Raw genomic sequence first — 15,049 nt, forward strand, 5'->3', positions numbered from 1 at the left:
GGAAAATAATAATTACATAATTCGCCAGCCATCCACCGGTCCTGACATGGCCATGCCCAAAAAAAAGCTATCAATAATCATCAATTAATTTATGCAAGTTTCATTAACCCAGCCGCGCAGCCTGCTACGACTCGAACTCGACCTTGTCAATACTAAAGTCTGACGGCCGTCGAACAAGCGAACCAGGCGACGGCGAGAGCGTTGACTTGGAAGGATTCGCAGCACTGCCTTCAGCCTGTTCCGACCCTTCCCGTTCCCGAATACTAGCCACTTCAGCTCCTTCAAGTAAATCGCGATCACCTTCACGAATAGATGGTGCACGAAGCTTAGATGCATCGGTATTCCTTCGTTCATAGTAAGCTGCATCGTCATCGTCGTCGTCATCTTCTTCGTCCGCCCTGCTGCCGAGAGCGTTCCGTTCCATTTCGCGCTGGGCTTCTTCCATCTTCTTGCGGACTTCGGCAGCCATTCGCATTCCGTCTGAGACGATGTTGTCTAGAACGCCTCTTAGACCTTTGTGGCCTGGCGGAACGATGCCGCCGGATGCACCGGCAATTGTGGCTCCGGATGGAGCGGTAGCTGCGCCAGAGGAGCGGTTATAGCCAAGATTGGTAAAGGTGGTGAGATTGGAAGAGAGGGATGTAGAGCGCTGTGCGGCAGATGTGTCTTGGGATGGACGGTCGGAGAGGTGGAATGATTCAGGGAAAAAGCTTTCAAAGAATTGTTCAAGGAGTTCATCTGCGAGGATGACCATGCGGAAGGTCGGTAGTGTGATGTGTAAGGGGTGTGCAGGATCTAGAGCTGCGTTTGCTGCCTCTGAGGCTTCTTTGGTAGTAGGGGATAGGGGAGTGTTCGGAATTTCGTCGCTTGCAGGCTCTAATGATTTTTCTTTCTCTTTCGTCTCTGAGTCAGGGGTTGGATGGTACTCTTCTTCCTCATCATCGTCATCATCGTCACCGATGCTAAAGGCTTCCAGTTGCGATTCCACTTCTGTACGTTCTTGATTCTGTGGATGGCTGGGATCAGCGTATTCAAAACAATGCTGGATAAAGTCGCTGACACTGCTTAGGAACTTCTCGTCAGCACTGAGCTTAGGTCGGGCTCGCACGTCTCCTTCCTGGGTTGAAGTTGATAATCGATCGCTCTCCCCGTTCGCCCTAATGTTGATTAGGCCTTCAAATCCTCTCCTTGAGAGGAAAAGGAGGGCCTCGGACATGCGAAGTATGCCCTCTCGATCCACTTGGCCAGTGCCATCGTCATCATATAGGTCAAAAAAGTAATTTATTGTGTTCATTATATCTCTGCCGCCCTTTATTTGAGCCAGGCCATTGACAACGTTCTGTAAGCTGAGGCCGCCGTTGCCATCAACATCCCATTTACGGAAAAGTCGTCTTAAAAAGTCGTGCTCTGCAGGAGCAGGGTATTTTGACCTGTCTGAAGACTTATTGCGTCCTCTTATACTGGCATTTCGATCAGAAGCGGATTCCTTGCGAGGGGGAGAGTCACTGGCTGCCCATTTGGCAGTGGCTGCAAGGAATTGTCTAAAGCCATCATAGTCCATAAGCGACGGGCTGGGTCCAAGGCCAACACGGCTTACTTGTTCCTCGACTTTGGGGAGGAGAGTAGAGTATCGTGCCGGGTTCTTGCTTCCGGCCTTATTTCGGCGCCTCTCTTCTTCTTCCTGGGCCTTTATCTTTTGTTGGCGATCATATAGCACGTCATAGAAACGGTCGTATGTTGCACCTAGATCGTCCACGCTGAGCTTCTTACTCTCTGGCCCGAGATTTCTGATAGAAGTTCTCTTGGCAAAGTTTTCAATATTGCTCAAGACTGCATCCTTGTGTTGCGCTCGTTCCTCCACGATTGTACTGTGGGTTATTCCCGAGAACTCCTTGAAAGCCACGACCATGAGCTCTTGGAAACGAGTGATGGCACGCAGCTTTGGGTTTTCTGAACGAGGATGTGCAGACTCGTCGAGTCTGGAAAAGTAAGATTTGAGGATAGAGATAAAGGTTCCATCGTCGGTGACGTCGAGTAGCTCCTCTCCATTGATTCGAAGAATTGCCAGCCCGACTTGAAAGAGTACTTTTGGTCCCTCCAGGAAAAAGACGTCGAGAACCCTGAACGCAAAGACAAGGGGCATGGAGTTGATGTATAGTGAGAGGAACCAAGGAAGGGAGACAACGGATAGCTGGACGTCAGATTTTACCAAATGCTCCCACAGAATAGGCATGGTCTTTTCCACAAGAGACTCAAACACTTTTTGGTCAAGCAATGTTCCGTACATAGTTGTGGAATAGTAACCGGGTAATAACCGGTCACATAGCACTGATAGAAGGAAGAAAGCTTGTGCTTCAGACGTATAACTATAGCAATGTTAGTGATAAGCCGTAGAAAGGGGGTAAGGTAGGTAGTTAGATGACGGGCTTACATTAACAGGGCAGCAACGACGATGTTCATTGCTTGACAATATCCTATTTCTTCGTTTATCCAGCTATACGCTGTCAAAACTCTTCTTAACCTGTTGATGCCCTCTTCACTCTGGAATCCGGGGTACTCTGGAAGAGAGCGATTGAGATCCTTCTCAATCTCGTCTATTGCAAGAGACTCACGGCCAGAGAACTTGGCCAGCGTCTCCTCGTACAGGTTTGGAGCTCGTAGGCGTGAATAGAATGAACCAGAGCAGATCTCCCATAGCTCTCCGCGTAGCCGGTTTGGAAGGCCGACTCGGATGAGCTTATGGAACGTAGGCTGCCTTATCATTGTGGCATTGCGTCCGTTTTCTACAACTTCCATCAGTAAACAACCCAAGATAATAGAGAGCGTTTATCCTCCAGTCAAAGTCATCAGGGGGGGAGCATACCTCTCATGTACTCTCCCCATAACCGCATCTTACTCCGATCTCTCAGCTTCCTAGCGTCACCGGGATACCTAAACACCAGACCCAATCCCGTATCCGGCGGCTCCCTGGTGGTCTCGACCTCCACGCCCTCCTTCTTGATCGTCCGAGAGCCAGACAGCATGTACTCCGAGTGACATCCAGCGACCACCTGCCTGAGGCCCTCGACATCCTTCATGCCATCCCTCAGTCCCCGTTTCAGTCCATCACAGAACCGCTCACAGGCCTGGCGCGAACCGTCCAGATGGATTGTAAACTTTTGTACCAACGCAGGCGTATCCTTCGACGTGGCCGCTTTGCCCAGAGCTCCGTTCCAAGTTGTGATGGAAAGCGAGAAGACGTGACCGTGGCTATTCAGCCTCTCGACTCGTCGTATCGCACAGAGGGGTAATGTGAAGCCGTTGCCCGACGGGCCGGTCCCATGCGTCTGTCCCGTAAACGCAGACGGAGAGAGAATCTGACGACTGCAGGAAGCTGGTGGGTTGTGTCGAGAAGCAGATGAAGCGTTCGCTGAGGTGCAGGTTGCCTATATACCGGTTGCCAGAACGGCCAGCGTCCTTGGCTCGTTCGCCGTGGGTCGAGCTCGAGGACGAGTAGGGCAGCGGCAGGACGAGCTCGGCTGATATCTCCTGCAGCGGATTCTGGGAGTCTGGGAGGCGGAACTGCTGGCGGAAGAGCGCTGCCTTGGACGGGTTTCGATCAGAGGCGGCGGGTGCAGGGAAGCCGAAGTTCGACGGGTCTACCAGCGACTGAGCCTTCTGGACAAGCGACGAGATCTGGAACATGGCTGCAGAACCAGCCTGGCAACTGGCGTAAATCAAGCGATCGACTGGTTTCTTATCAGGTAGTTTTTGTGCTTTTGTGTTTGCAGGGGGAGGGTAGCTGTGCTGCGTGCTGGCGTGGTGGAGGGCAGCTTGTATGTAGTTACTGTAGTTATGTATGTAGGGCAGGTAGTTTTATGCAAGCTTGGGATGTCACTACTTGGATCTGCCTGGAGAACGCTTGCGCCGATCCCAACAAAAGGGGTCACCAGCGAGAGGCTAGCAGAAGCGATAGTCAGTGATAAAAAGGAGAAAAACCGATAGCAAGAAAGAGAGAGAGACGGAAAGAGAGAGGCTCCAGGGGAATTCAGGTGAGTAAGTACGTCTACAGCCTGAGACTCGCTGCAGCATCTCGTACCCTGGACGATATCTTGATACATCCAGCATCCATCGTCCCCCTCAGCCCTCAGGGATCAGCAGCCAGGGCCGGCACAACAATCTTCCACGGCCGATTATCGATTCCCCGAGGGCCAAGCTTAAGTGACTAAAGTACATAATGCAGTACGGAGTAGTTGCCTGACACGCGGCTGAGGGAAGGAAAGGTGGGCTGTGAAGTGGTACGAAAGGCGTACAGCGCCGTGACGATCAGGGAGCTTTTCTTTTGATGCGGACACGTCTACGGCCGTCGGAAGTCGTACGGGAAGAGGAGGGGGACAAAGAAGAAAGAAGAAAGGACAGGCTTTGATTTAAAGAGACTGTACTGTACTGTGCCTGTGGCTGTGACTATGCGAGACCCTGAAGGAGAGAAGAAACCTGAGCTAGCTGAACATCTGAAGCAGAGAGAAAAAGGAAAGACTGAAGGAAAGGCCGGTACAAAATAGAAAACACAGACAGAAAAGGAGAGTCCTTGGTTGTAAGGATAGGATATGGTAACAGGATATAAGGAAAATAGTATCAGTTGTAGTCATGCGATTCCACTCCGAGGAACAAATTAAGAAAAGTTGATGTAGCGATGTAATGATGTAATGATGTAAGAAAGTGTGAGAAAGGCAAGCCAGGCTCAGATTAAGCCTTGTCTGCAGGCAGTCTGATCTGGCCGTGGAGTCTATCCTCTTCCTGGGGTGCGACGTCCGCGTGGTCGTCGTCATCGTGGGACATGAGACCTTCCTTTTCGTAGGCTTCTCCGTCTTCCTGGGCAGAGTCGATGTTCTGTTGCTGGCCAGGGGAAGAGCGGCGGCGCTGGCTGTATCTCCAGAGAGCAACGATGCAGTGGCCGACGAGAGAGCCGATAGAGCAGACAACCAAGCTGAGACAGAGGCCGACGATGGCTGGGATGATGACGAAGCGGAGTGCATGAGCAAAAGCGCGAGAGAAGGTAGGATGCTGGTGTCTGTGCTGGCCTTGTCCGTGTCCGTGTGCAGGCTCCATCTCCATGCCAGATGCTTTGTTCTTTCCGTGGCAGCCCTTGAAGGCAGATGAGATTTTGTCGACGAACTTGGCAGCTCGGATCTTTGCAGCGTTGATGGTTGCGGCGATTCTAGCGAGGAGAAGGCGTTTCCAGCACTCAGTATCGCGGCCGCAGTCTTTGCATGAGATGTGAGGGGCCGGGGTGGCTTCGATGCGAGAGTTGACGATGACGAGGTTGCCCCTGGCGGTTTTGATGACGGGGATGTGGAGAGTGTCTGCGGCAGCCGGAAGACCGTCTAGCTGGACGGGAGTGAAGTAGAGAGAGAGGAGTTCAGGGCCCTCCGGGTCACTGGGAGAGTCAGGGGTTCGGAGCACTTCAAAGACATAGCCGGCGGGGACGTTTCGACTGCGCTGCTCGTCTGACTTGCGGACAAGGATGGTTTGGAGGTCGACCGAGGCGTCAGGAGACGGGTAGACTTCCTTCTCGTTGATGTACAGCTTGCCGGCATCGGTGGTGAGGTCGAAGAGCTGGGGGTGGACAAGTTAGCGCTTATCGGGCACCTGGGAGGCAAAAACATGCATGGGGGGAGAGAGAGAGCGAACCATGAAGCTATCCACGGCCGAGACCTCAGACGAGGCATCAAGGGTGTCTGGGAACGGGCATTTGGCGCAGTTGGCAGCGATGGTCAGCTTGGGCGCGTCGCCGGCAGTCTTCTTGGTGGTGGTAGTGGCATGGGGGATGTCAATCTCGGGCACGATAAGGAAAGCGGCTGCGCCTTGCAGCGCCAGGAGAGAGGTCGCGACGAACTTCGCGAGCATGGTGGGGGGCAAAATATCTGGATAGTAAAAGAAGCGGGAAGTAGAAACAGAAGGAAAAAAAAGAGAAGCGTCAAGAGATCCGGAATAAACGAGTGTCACGAAGAGGCCGAAGTAGCTGAGGTCGAAGTCGCAGCTGAAGAGGTCGAGGTGGCCGAAGTAAGTAAAGAGAGAGAAAGAGACGAAGACGAAGACGGCGAAAGTCGAGAAGTTGAAACAAGAAACGAGGCCCGAGAGCTAGGACAGAAGCGGTTAGCGCGAGACACTCCCTTGCACAGGCAGAAGAAGAGACACTTACAGAGTACTTCGATGGCTTCTGGAAGACGAGCAGTTGATAAGAGTCAGCAGGGGTCAACATAGACAGAGCATAAGACAGAATATAACATACTCCGTAAGGCAAAGAGCAAGGATCAGGAGTAAAGGGGTAAGGGTAAAGGAGCAAAGAGCAGCTAAAGGAGTCGTACCTCGCGTGTTAATTCGTAGTAAAAAGAGTAAAAAGAGTAAAAAGAAAAGAAAAAGAGAAAAAGCAAAAAAGAGACAAGGGGATGACGTAATGCCGCGTGTTGCTTAGTCAGTTGTCACGTGTACATGTCAACGTCAAGTCATCAAGAAGGAAGAAAAGACAGAGAAGGAAGAGAAAGAGAAAGATAGGAAAAGAGACAGGAAGAGACCAGGATACCAAGAGAAGCATTGAAAGTCCTATGGACATGCAGAAGATGACGTGTTAACACCCAAACACGCATCAACCACACTCCATCTCACCAGAGATCGTATATCTTATATCAAGTGTCAGCACAGGGAGAGGCAGGGAGGAAGCGGAAGTAAAGGAGAGAAAGAAAGAGAGAATGAGAGGGTGACATAATGGTATCGTGGGCATCCACCCTATCCCGAAGGATGGGAAAGACGCCCTACAGTAAAACGGGGCGGAAGAGAGTGAACATGGGGGGACATTGATATCTGAACTCCGTCAACACACCCAAGCGGCCTTCGAAAAGGGCGGGAAATGCTGACGGACCACTTACTTCCTCCAACTGCCTATCGACTCCCGGAGGCAGGACAGGACGCAGGCTGTTGTTGTTGTTATCGTTGTTTTCAAGTCAAGGATCATTGCCGGAAAGGGAGTGAGAGCATCAAGTGAGGTTTTTGACGGGCACTGATGGATGATTCCTTTGACCGACTCCCCCATCATTCTTTCATTTAGCCTGGGAAGACTCTATTTGAGTGCCGAACGACCGAGAAGTAACTCTTCTCAGACATGAGAGACCAGGGGAATGCACGCTGGGAACGAATACCAGCGACAGAGGCACGAGACATGTCGTTGGCAACCTCCCAAGCGTGTATACCGCTGAGTCTGCTCCACAGTATGAGTGCCGCCCAGGTAAACAAGAGCAGGGCGAGGAAGATCCACAGCCACACGTCTCTGCGTCGAGGGACTTCGGCCACCATGTCTGTCTGCACCAGAGCATCCGTTGTTTGTCGCGCCTCCTGACGGACGCCTGCAACTCTCGCTTCCACCTCGGCCGGGGATAGAACATCGCCGGTCAAGGCCGTTTGGGCGGAAGACTCGCTCATCTTGACGCCTTCCACAGGGGCTGTCTGGGTGGAGGCTGAAACAACCTCCGTGGAGACAGTCTGGGTAGACGCCTCGAAGAGTGAGACGACCGGCTCCTCCTCAGTCTGTGTGAAAGTCTCAATGACTTCCACCTCGTCGGTCTGGGTAGACGTAGAGACGGCGTTGCCACCACCGTACAGAGAAGCACTTGATGCTGGCAGGGACGACTGACGGTATCTTGGGTGTCCGCCATCCTCTTCGTCCGTCAGAGAGCGGGAGTCCTGTCCAACCCCCCACCCTTCCAACTCCATGCTCAACGTGACAGAGGTTGGAGTGCCACTCTCCACAGGCTGGCAGCAGATGTGAGCTGCACGCTCAGCCTCCAGGTCATCGCGTACCTGGTTCGCAGAGTCGAGCCGCTCCCGAACTTCGGAAAGTTGGGACCGGAGTTGCTCGTTCTCGCTCTGCAACGGGCTTTTGGCAATCTCCTCCGCCAACGCCTTGCGTTCCGAGTCGGCAAGGGTGTATTTGGCCCGGAGGCCACTGAGCTCGCCAGACAGCTTCTCCACCTCGCCGTGGAGAGAAGCCGCCTGTTCCTGGTGGGATGCCGTCTCAGCAGCCTGAGCTGCGTGTTTCGAGACGGCTTTCTCGAGCATGTTATGCTTCGCAGCCAGATCGTCTTTGAGGCGGAGAATCTCCACCTCGGCAGAGTCAAGATGACTCTCCTTTGTAACGACCTCCTTGCGGAGACCGGCCACGGAATGGCTCAGGTCGAGGATCTGCTGTTCCAGCTGCTCGCGTTGCAGCTGCTCAGCCGCGAGCCTCTCAGCGTACTCGTCGGCTTGCGCTTTAGCCCGGTCGTAGTCGTCGCGGAAGGCGTCACGTTCCGCTTTGATGGACATGGCCGAGGCGTGCTTCTCCGACACCACTCGGTCCATGGTAACGACAATGTCCTTAAGACAGTTGGCCTTTGCTTCTACCGAATGGCAGGGGCTTGCAACGTAGGCATTGAACTTCTCAACGTCCAACCTGTCTCCAGCATACAGGTAAATGTCTTGGATCGCCCCAGACACGTTGATTCTGTCCTGATACCCTTCCCAACCAGGTGCGAGACGGGGCATGACCCCGGACCTCCGGGCACGGGAGTCACCCATCATGTTCGGTGACCAGCCGAGCTGAACGGGTGAGTTCTGTGCAGTCACCGCAAAACCGACTGGCCCGGTTGCGGGTCTCTGCACAGCCATGCTTCTTTCCGCGACCCTGCTGGCCGCGGCGCCTGCAGCGGATGCTGGAGGACCGAAGCGAGGAGCTTGCACGGCGGGACGCTGAGTGGTAGCTGGCGTCCCGGCGACCTTACGGTCATTGCCAGTGGTCTCGTTGACTCTGGGAACATTGGCGGCGGCGGCTGGCTTGGGCTTACTCGCAGCGGCGGTGGCTGCGGATAGTTGTGGTTGTGCTGGTGTGGCCAAGCTGCCCTTCGCAGCACCTGGGTGTTGAGGTGCTTGTTGTCCGTTCCCTCTGACTCCCCCCTGCTGATGCAGCTTCTGTGGTTGCGGTTGCTGTTGCTTTGGCTGTGGCTGCTGCAGTTGTTGTTTTGGCTGAGCAGGGGGTAGAGTCAACGCTGGCTGTGCAAGTTTTGAGTCTGCTGCTTTTCTAGCTGCGCCAGCAGATGTTGCTGATGATGGTGCTGCTGGCGTCTTTGGTGGTGCACTGGCTGTGGTTGTCGATGGCTTGCTGGTTTGTTTCTTGTCGGCACCACCAGCAGCAGACTCTTTGGCGCCGTTTCCCTTTGCTGGACTTGGCTGGAAGGTACTTTGGCTGGTTGTCGAGGGGGCACTGGCTGATACGGAAGCCTCGGTGTTGTTGTCTTTCTTGCCCCCTCGGCCACGTCCTCGACGGCGTCTCTTCTTGGTGGCCTCGGTGCTGGCCTCGTTGTCAGTATCGACAGCCGGAGGAGTGGCGGTTTGTTTGGCCCGTTGGCTCATAACAGGCGGCGGACGACGGCTGTCCGAAGGGCCTTCACCTACTGCCATGTTGCTGTTGGCGTTGCTGGCGGGTTTCGGTGGATTGGCGCTGAGAGTCTTGCCCAACGAACCCTTCTGAGAAGGTTTGCTGTGGCCGTCGTCCGCCCGGTCGGTTTTCTGGGGGGAAGTCGTAGGCTGCTGGGCGGTAGCCCGTTGCTTGCCTTTCGACTCCTGCTTCCCTGCAGTGGCCTTGTCTGTCGGGGTTGGTGTTTGTCTTTTGGACCCCGACGTGGCTGCAGGTACTGCTGCCTGTGTGATTTGACTGGCAGACAGCCCCCCTTTGGCCGCCAGCATGCTTTCCCAGGTGGACTGGTACTCGTCTACTGGGGACGCCCACTTCGATTTGTACAAATCGGATTGACCCTGGGCTTTGTGTTCCGGAGTCAGAGTCGGAACGGCAACATTCGCATCCCCGATGATGTCAGGGCGTTTGCCAGTGGACAGTTGTGATTTCTGTCCGGCGCTCAGTTTGGCGTCCTTTTGCTGAACAGGAGCCATTGCTTTCCCTTTGCTTAAGCTGGTGAAATTGACCGGTTTGCTTAAGGAGTTGACGGAGGAAGGGTAGAACCAGCCTTTGACGTGACTGTTCTGGGAATGAAGCGAGGCTACGCGAACGATCGAGCTCTACAGCTGCGATCGGACTGACGAAAATTGAAGACTGCGAGCACAAGAACCCCCTGTGTGATGAAGGGATTCTAGCTCAAGCGGCGAATGTTGTTTTTGGCGAGGTTGGATTCGTCTCGAACGGTGGTGAGATTCCCGTGAGACTGGAGAAGAACGTCGACGTTCAGGTTGATTTCTTCGGAATGATGGTGGTATTGGCTGATTCACGAAGAGAATTGGCGGTGATCAAGCCTGAAAACGAAGACGGAGAGGTGATCTTTCGCTGATCGTTGTCGAACTCGAAGCTATCGAGGAGCTTCTAGGTGGTGGTGGTGGTGGTAGAGATTCGACAAACGAGTCTTTGGCTGGCAACGAAAGGATCGAGAGAAGAGGTCACAGGTTCAAGCGAGATATATGGCTGAGAATGGTGACTGAGATGGTTACTGAGCGTAAAAAGCTATCTGCGAACACTGTGTGGTGGATGGTTGACTTGATGTTACTGTGAGTCGAGAAAGAAGGAAGGAGAGAGAAAAGGGGGGAGGGTGAAGGAAAGGATTTTTATATTGCACCAAAACAAGGCCGGGCGTCCAGGGCAACGAGATCACTCCCTCTCAGTGTGATTCAAATCTGTCCTGCTAACGAGTTTGCTAGCGCGGTACCAGTTTGATACGCTGCCCTGACGCTGTCCTGCTCTGCTGTCCTGTCAGGGTATTTGGTAACGTACCTGTACTGGACTCCAAGTGCCGACTGGAGCTGCTAGGCCAGGCCATCTTTCTTGTTTCTGTCTTCTATATATACCCGTGATATATGCCTCGAGCTTGGTTGTCTGGTTCTCTGCGTCAACAGTCATATCATATCCATATAGATACCCCTGATAAGCAGCTCCTATATCTCCGATATAGAGGCTGCTCTTTGCTATATAGATGTACGCCCTCCATCTATATGTCATTCTCTACCTTTCCATCAGACTGCCAACACCCCTTATATACTAATATCCATCCATCCTACCGTTTTTCTACAACTACAAAAGCAGCCAATCTCCTCTTCTTGTTCTGCCTTCTTTATGGCTTGACGTTGAAACAGCCGTTTTGGGACAGGTCACGTGGCTTGCACTTTTCCCCAGTCAAAGGCTGGATATAATTTTCTCAGCCTGTGGTAAAGAAATCCAAAGCAAAGCAAAGTACAAGAAAACAAAGCTATGCAGTGGAGAAGTTATGGCTCTCTACAGGACATTGTATTGCAGTGGTTTGATCCAAAGGCAAGCTAGTACTGCTGGTAAATACCGTTTGATTAAACAATGCTTTGTTTGATCCAGACGCATTTTTATGTCCTGTAAGATATCAAAAAAGTGGGGCCTTTGACAGGTTGCTATAGAGACTGGAAGGCAAGCAGACAAAGAAGGCGCTGGATCAATCTTACAGGAAGCTTCCAGATCAAACGGTAAAGACGTTTGATTAGGTATTGGCTGATATGTTATTACAGGCTAAAGAAAGGACTGAGGGGAGAGACTACAAAGGTCAATATCAAAGACACAACATTGGCTAGATAGTTACAGAAGATAGCTAGGAACAGATATAGAATGACAGGAGATGAAAAAGAAATAGCAACTACGTAAAGCTACAGGTCAAATCTTTGCCTTCTGCTTCTGCCCTGCGACACCTGTGACTTCCATACCAGAGAGGAGGAAGTCAGGATAGGAGAAACCGCTGCCTGATATTCCAGCAGCCTGCAAGCGCCACGCTCCCCCGTCAACTATCAAACATTGGTCAGCCATATTGAATATGAGCAGTACGGAGCCGTATAGAGGACACTTACCAACAACGGTAGAAGCATTGACATAGTTCCCCGAGTCCGAGAAGATGTAGACAGTTGCATCTGCAATCTCTTTGACAGAGCCATAGCGGCCGAGCGGGATGGCAGCCTCGGTAGTTTTCTTTGCATCTTCCGTAGCAAGTCGTTTCATACCCTTGGGATGTCGTCAGCATACAATACTATATCTATACTTTCAAGGTAAGCTTGCTATACCTCTGTCTCCCCAATTGGGCCAGGGCTGATAACATTGGACGTCACTCCTACAGGACCAAATTCGATGGCCACACTGTTTGATAGCGCATCTACACCCGCCTTTGCAACAGAAACATGTGTCTGCATAGGCATGCCGGTATAGTGGATAGTGGCACTGACAAAGATGATCCTGCCACCGGTCCCGGTTGGTGATGCTTTATCAAATTGATAATCAGCTTCTCTTCCCTCTTTTTCCTACTAGAGCAAAACAAAGACTTACGAGCGGCTCCATCTGACTTATGCTTCACAGCCGAGTCGACCAGATGAGGTATCGTTGCTTTCAATGTGTTGAAAGAGCCCAGCACGTCAATATCCATCACCGCTTTGAAAGCATTGGTAGACAGCTGATTGATCGATGCTAAGAAGTTTCCTGCTGCTCCAGCACTATCAAACCAAGTTAGAACAACACTCATATAGTTTGAAAAGCAAAGGAAGGTCAATACATGACAAAGTCGATAGCTCCCAGCTCCTCCACACATCGATCTACAGCCTTCTTGAGACTCTCAAAGTTGCGAACATCGACCGATCCAATTCCAAGCACCTTAGAACCCTTGCGAGCCGTGGCAATGTCCTTGGCCATACTCTCCGTCTTCTCAACATTGCGGCCAACAATGCATGCATTTGCACCCAGATGGACCATAGCACGAACCTGGGCACTGCATATTGTGCCAGCGCCGCCAGTACAGAAAATAACCTTGTTATCTACCAACACATTAGCTTGATGGCATGTTTCTTCAGCAAGGATAATTGTCCAAACAACTTACCGAATATGCCGTCCCTCCAGACGTCACTCATATAAGAAGACTTTGGCATCGGCATCTTGGGTTGATTCAAAAGGTCACTACCGTCTCAAAACCTTTTCTACTGCTGGAATCTGGGGTAAACTGTCGTCTGTTTAACCTACAAAACATCAAAAGAAAGCCGGTAACTTATGGTGATACTTGATGGCTACTTTTAAGCCGTGTTGATGCCAAGACATGCGAGCCTCGGCTTATTTTTCTACGGCCAACACGCAAGCAAAAACTCCGTACGGAGTATCAACATATGAAATTCCATCTAGATAAGCAGCAAAAAATAGGGTCAAGCATCTCAGCGATGTACTCTGATAGCCATGAATAAGATACAATGGTGTGGGTGTTGAGGAGCCTTGGTGTTCGCGGCTTGGTAACTATATGAGCAGATCTACTGACATCTTCCTCTAGTAACAACGGCTGCACCGTAGAAGGCATATACCGTTATTCTCTACCATCACCCTAATTGAGATCTCTCTTATCCGTACCTCCAGCTTCTCTCCATCCTCGTTAAGCGCGAGCTGGGCGACTATTACATAATAGGTTTAACTGGTAATTGTGTCATCCCGTCGATCTTCCGATGTTTTTCCGGCCTTTCTTGAGCTTCAAAAAACCATCTCCATTTGAGGCTTTCAAACAAATCTCCAACTCCAGAAGTTGCCAATTCACCAGATACTCCCAAATTTGCGGCTAGGGAACCGATACACTGTGCGCCAGCAGGGACGCCGATAGCTCGTCTCTCGAGCTGCAACTCTTCGCTACCGTACGAGGCACTTACTGAGCCATAGCTCTGACAAACGTCATGGCCTGTCCGATTACGGTTGCCAAATTTGTTGGCATGGTCTCAATTGGCATATCTACCGTACGTGCCATGCAGAACAGATAATAAAAACGATGCGGTTGACTAACATTAGTGTAGGGTCTTTCATACTCAATGTCGTCTATTACTCTACCAGCTCTTCAAGCCCTTCCCACAGCTTCAGTCGCCGCCCAGGCCTTGACTGATATCCAGTATCAGGCTCGCAGAACTGCCCTGACCCTTTCGCATATTACTGTCATCACTCTCCTCACAGCATTCAGTCTCTCTTCTCCTCGTCGACGACACCCTTATCTCCTCTGGACCAGCGCATTCTCTCTCCTTAGTGGCCTTGGATTAGAGCTATATACCAACCACCCATCTTTCATCCAAGGCACCGAAAGCCCTCGCACCAATACCTGCAGCTCTTATCTATCATCGCTATGCGGTGTCTCTACATCTGGCGAGCCTCGTTCCTCGTGCTGCTGTGTTAAGTCTGTCTTGAACCGTTTCTTCGGATCTGCGCCTAAGCCAGCCGCCACCGAAAAGAAGCCAGAAGACGAGGACTCACTTGCGGCCTCAAGTGAAATTGAGCTTGTCGAACCTCCATCGGAGGCTGAGTCCATGGGAACCTCCCGCTCGACCGAAAAACCCACACCAGCAAGCTCAGTGGCCGAAGTCAACGGAGAATCCGTCGCAGTGTCCATGAAGAAAGAACGCAACCTCCATATGCTCAGGACCTACCTTCTTGGCATCGGTTTTTCCATGGGCGTCATTGGCATCTGGGGCGAGCGAACAAAATAGATGGCATCTGCCATTTTCCTTCGCTGCCTTCGTCTCTTCAAAAAGCTCATCTTGCATAGGATCTAGACATCCGACACAAAAGAACCTACCGTATCCCATCTACCCTTTCCACTCGGCTGTACATACTCTTTAACAATCTCTTCATTTTTGGTTCATGTATTGGCGGATATGCTCCATGTTTTGTTTGATCTGATATCTAACTATTTTACACCCTCTTTGCCTTGGGGAGTGATTTTGACCACGTCTGACTCCGACCCGCCATGTATGATATGTCGTCTAATAGCTGATTAACCTCATTCATTATTGTATGCATCCTCTCCAACCTCGCTGTCGTCCTCTTCTGCTTCTGCCTCTGCTTCTCAAGAGGCGAATAAACTTGATCACGTGACCTTGGAAAAACAAAAACTGAAGCAAACGAAAGCTTTCAGTTAGATCTCGAAAACTAAGAGACAAAAGACAAGACAAAGACAACAACCTATCGAAGCATCCCTTCAATCTCGCAGTCAGGACTCGGGTTTAGGAACGGAGTGTC

General features: G+C 51.6%; 5 protein-coding genes across 5 annotated transcripts; 1 reads left to right on the forward strand and 4 right to left on the reverse strand.

Annotated features, from left to right (window-relative positions):
* Positions 1 to 124: 124 nt before the first annotated feature.
* Positions 125 to 3,684, reverse strand: MGYG_03660 (GTPase-activating protein GYP2; the record flags this gene model as incomplete). The annotated part of the gene is made up of 4 exons (XM_003173435.1): positions 125 to 2,366; positions 2,432 to 2,783; positions 2,864 to 3,363; positions 3,434 to 3,684. The coding sequence occupies 4 exons, from the start codon at positions 3,682 to 3,684 to the stop codon at positions 125 to 127; spliced, it is 3,345 nt and encodes a 1,114-aa protein (XP_003173483.1).
* A 1,041-nt stretch (positions 3,685 to 4,725) lies between these two features.
* Positions 4,726 to 5,886, reverse strand: MGYG_03661 (hypothetical protein; the record flags this gene model as incomplete). The annotated part of the gene is made up of 2 exons (XM_003173436.1): positions 4,726 to 5,595; positions 5,671 to 5,886. 2 exons carry the CDS (start codon positions 5,884 to 5,886, stop codon positions 4,726 to 4,728), a joined length of 1,086 nt encoding a protein of 361 aa, XP_003173484.1.
* Positions 5,887 to 7,080: 1,194 nt separating this feature from the next.
* MGYG_03662 (hypothetical protein) lies at positions 7,081 to 9,957 on the reverse strand (the record flags this gene model as incomplete). The annotated part of the gene is made up of 1 exon (XM_003173437.1): positions 7,081 to 9,957. The coding sequence occupies one exon, from the start codon at positions 9,955 to 9,957 to the stop codon at positions 7,081 to 7,083; it is 2,877 nt and encodes a 958-aa protein (XP_003173485.1).
* A 1,729-nt stretch (positions 9,958 to 11,686) lies between these two features.
* On the reverse strand, positions 11,687 to 12,945 carry MGYG_03663 (peroxisomal 2,4-dienoyl-CoA reductase SPS19; the record flags this gene model as incomplete). Its single annotated transcript, XM_003173438.1, has 6 exons — positions 11,687 to 11,814; positions 11,878 to 12,028; positions 12,088 to 12,281; positions 12,347 to 12,510; positions 12,570 to 12,828; positions 12,891 to 12,945. The coding sequence occupies 6 exons, from the start codon at positions 12,943 to 12,945 to the stop codon at positions 11,687 to 11,689; spliced, it is 951 nt and encodes a 316-aa protein (XP_003173486.1).
* Positions 12,946 to 13,719: 774 nt separating this feature from the next.
* On the forward strand, positions 13,720 to 14,517 carry MGYG_03664 (hypothetical protein; the record flags this gene model as incomplete). The annotated part of the gene is made up of 2 exons (XM_003173439.1): positions 13,720 to 13,779; positions 13,837 to 14,517. 2 exons carry the CDS (start codon positions 13,720 to 13,722, stop codon positions 14,515 to 14,517), a joined length of 741 nt encoding a protein of 246 aa, XP_003173487.1.
* Positions 14,518 to 15,049: the final 532 nt, after the last annotated feature.

This window comes from Nannizzia gypsea, genomic scaffold (assembly GCF_000150975.2).
Source record: "Nannizzia gypsea CBS 118893 supercont1.3 genomic scaffold, whole genome shotgun sequence".
In the NCBI taxonomy this organism is placed as follows: Eukaryota; Fungi; Ascomycota; class Eurotiomycetes; order Onygenales; family Arthrodermataceae; genus Nannizzia; species Nannizzia gypsea.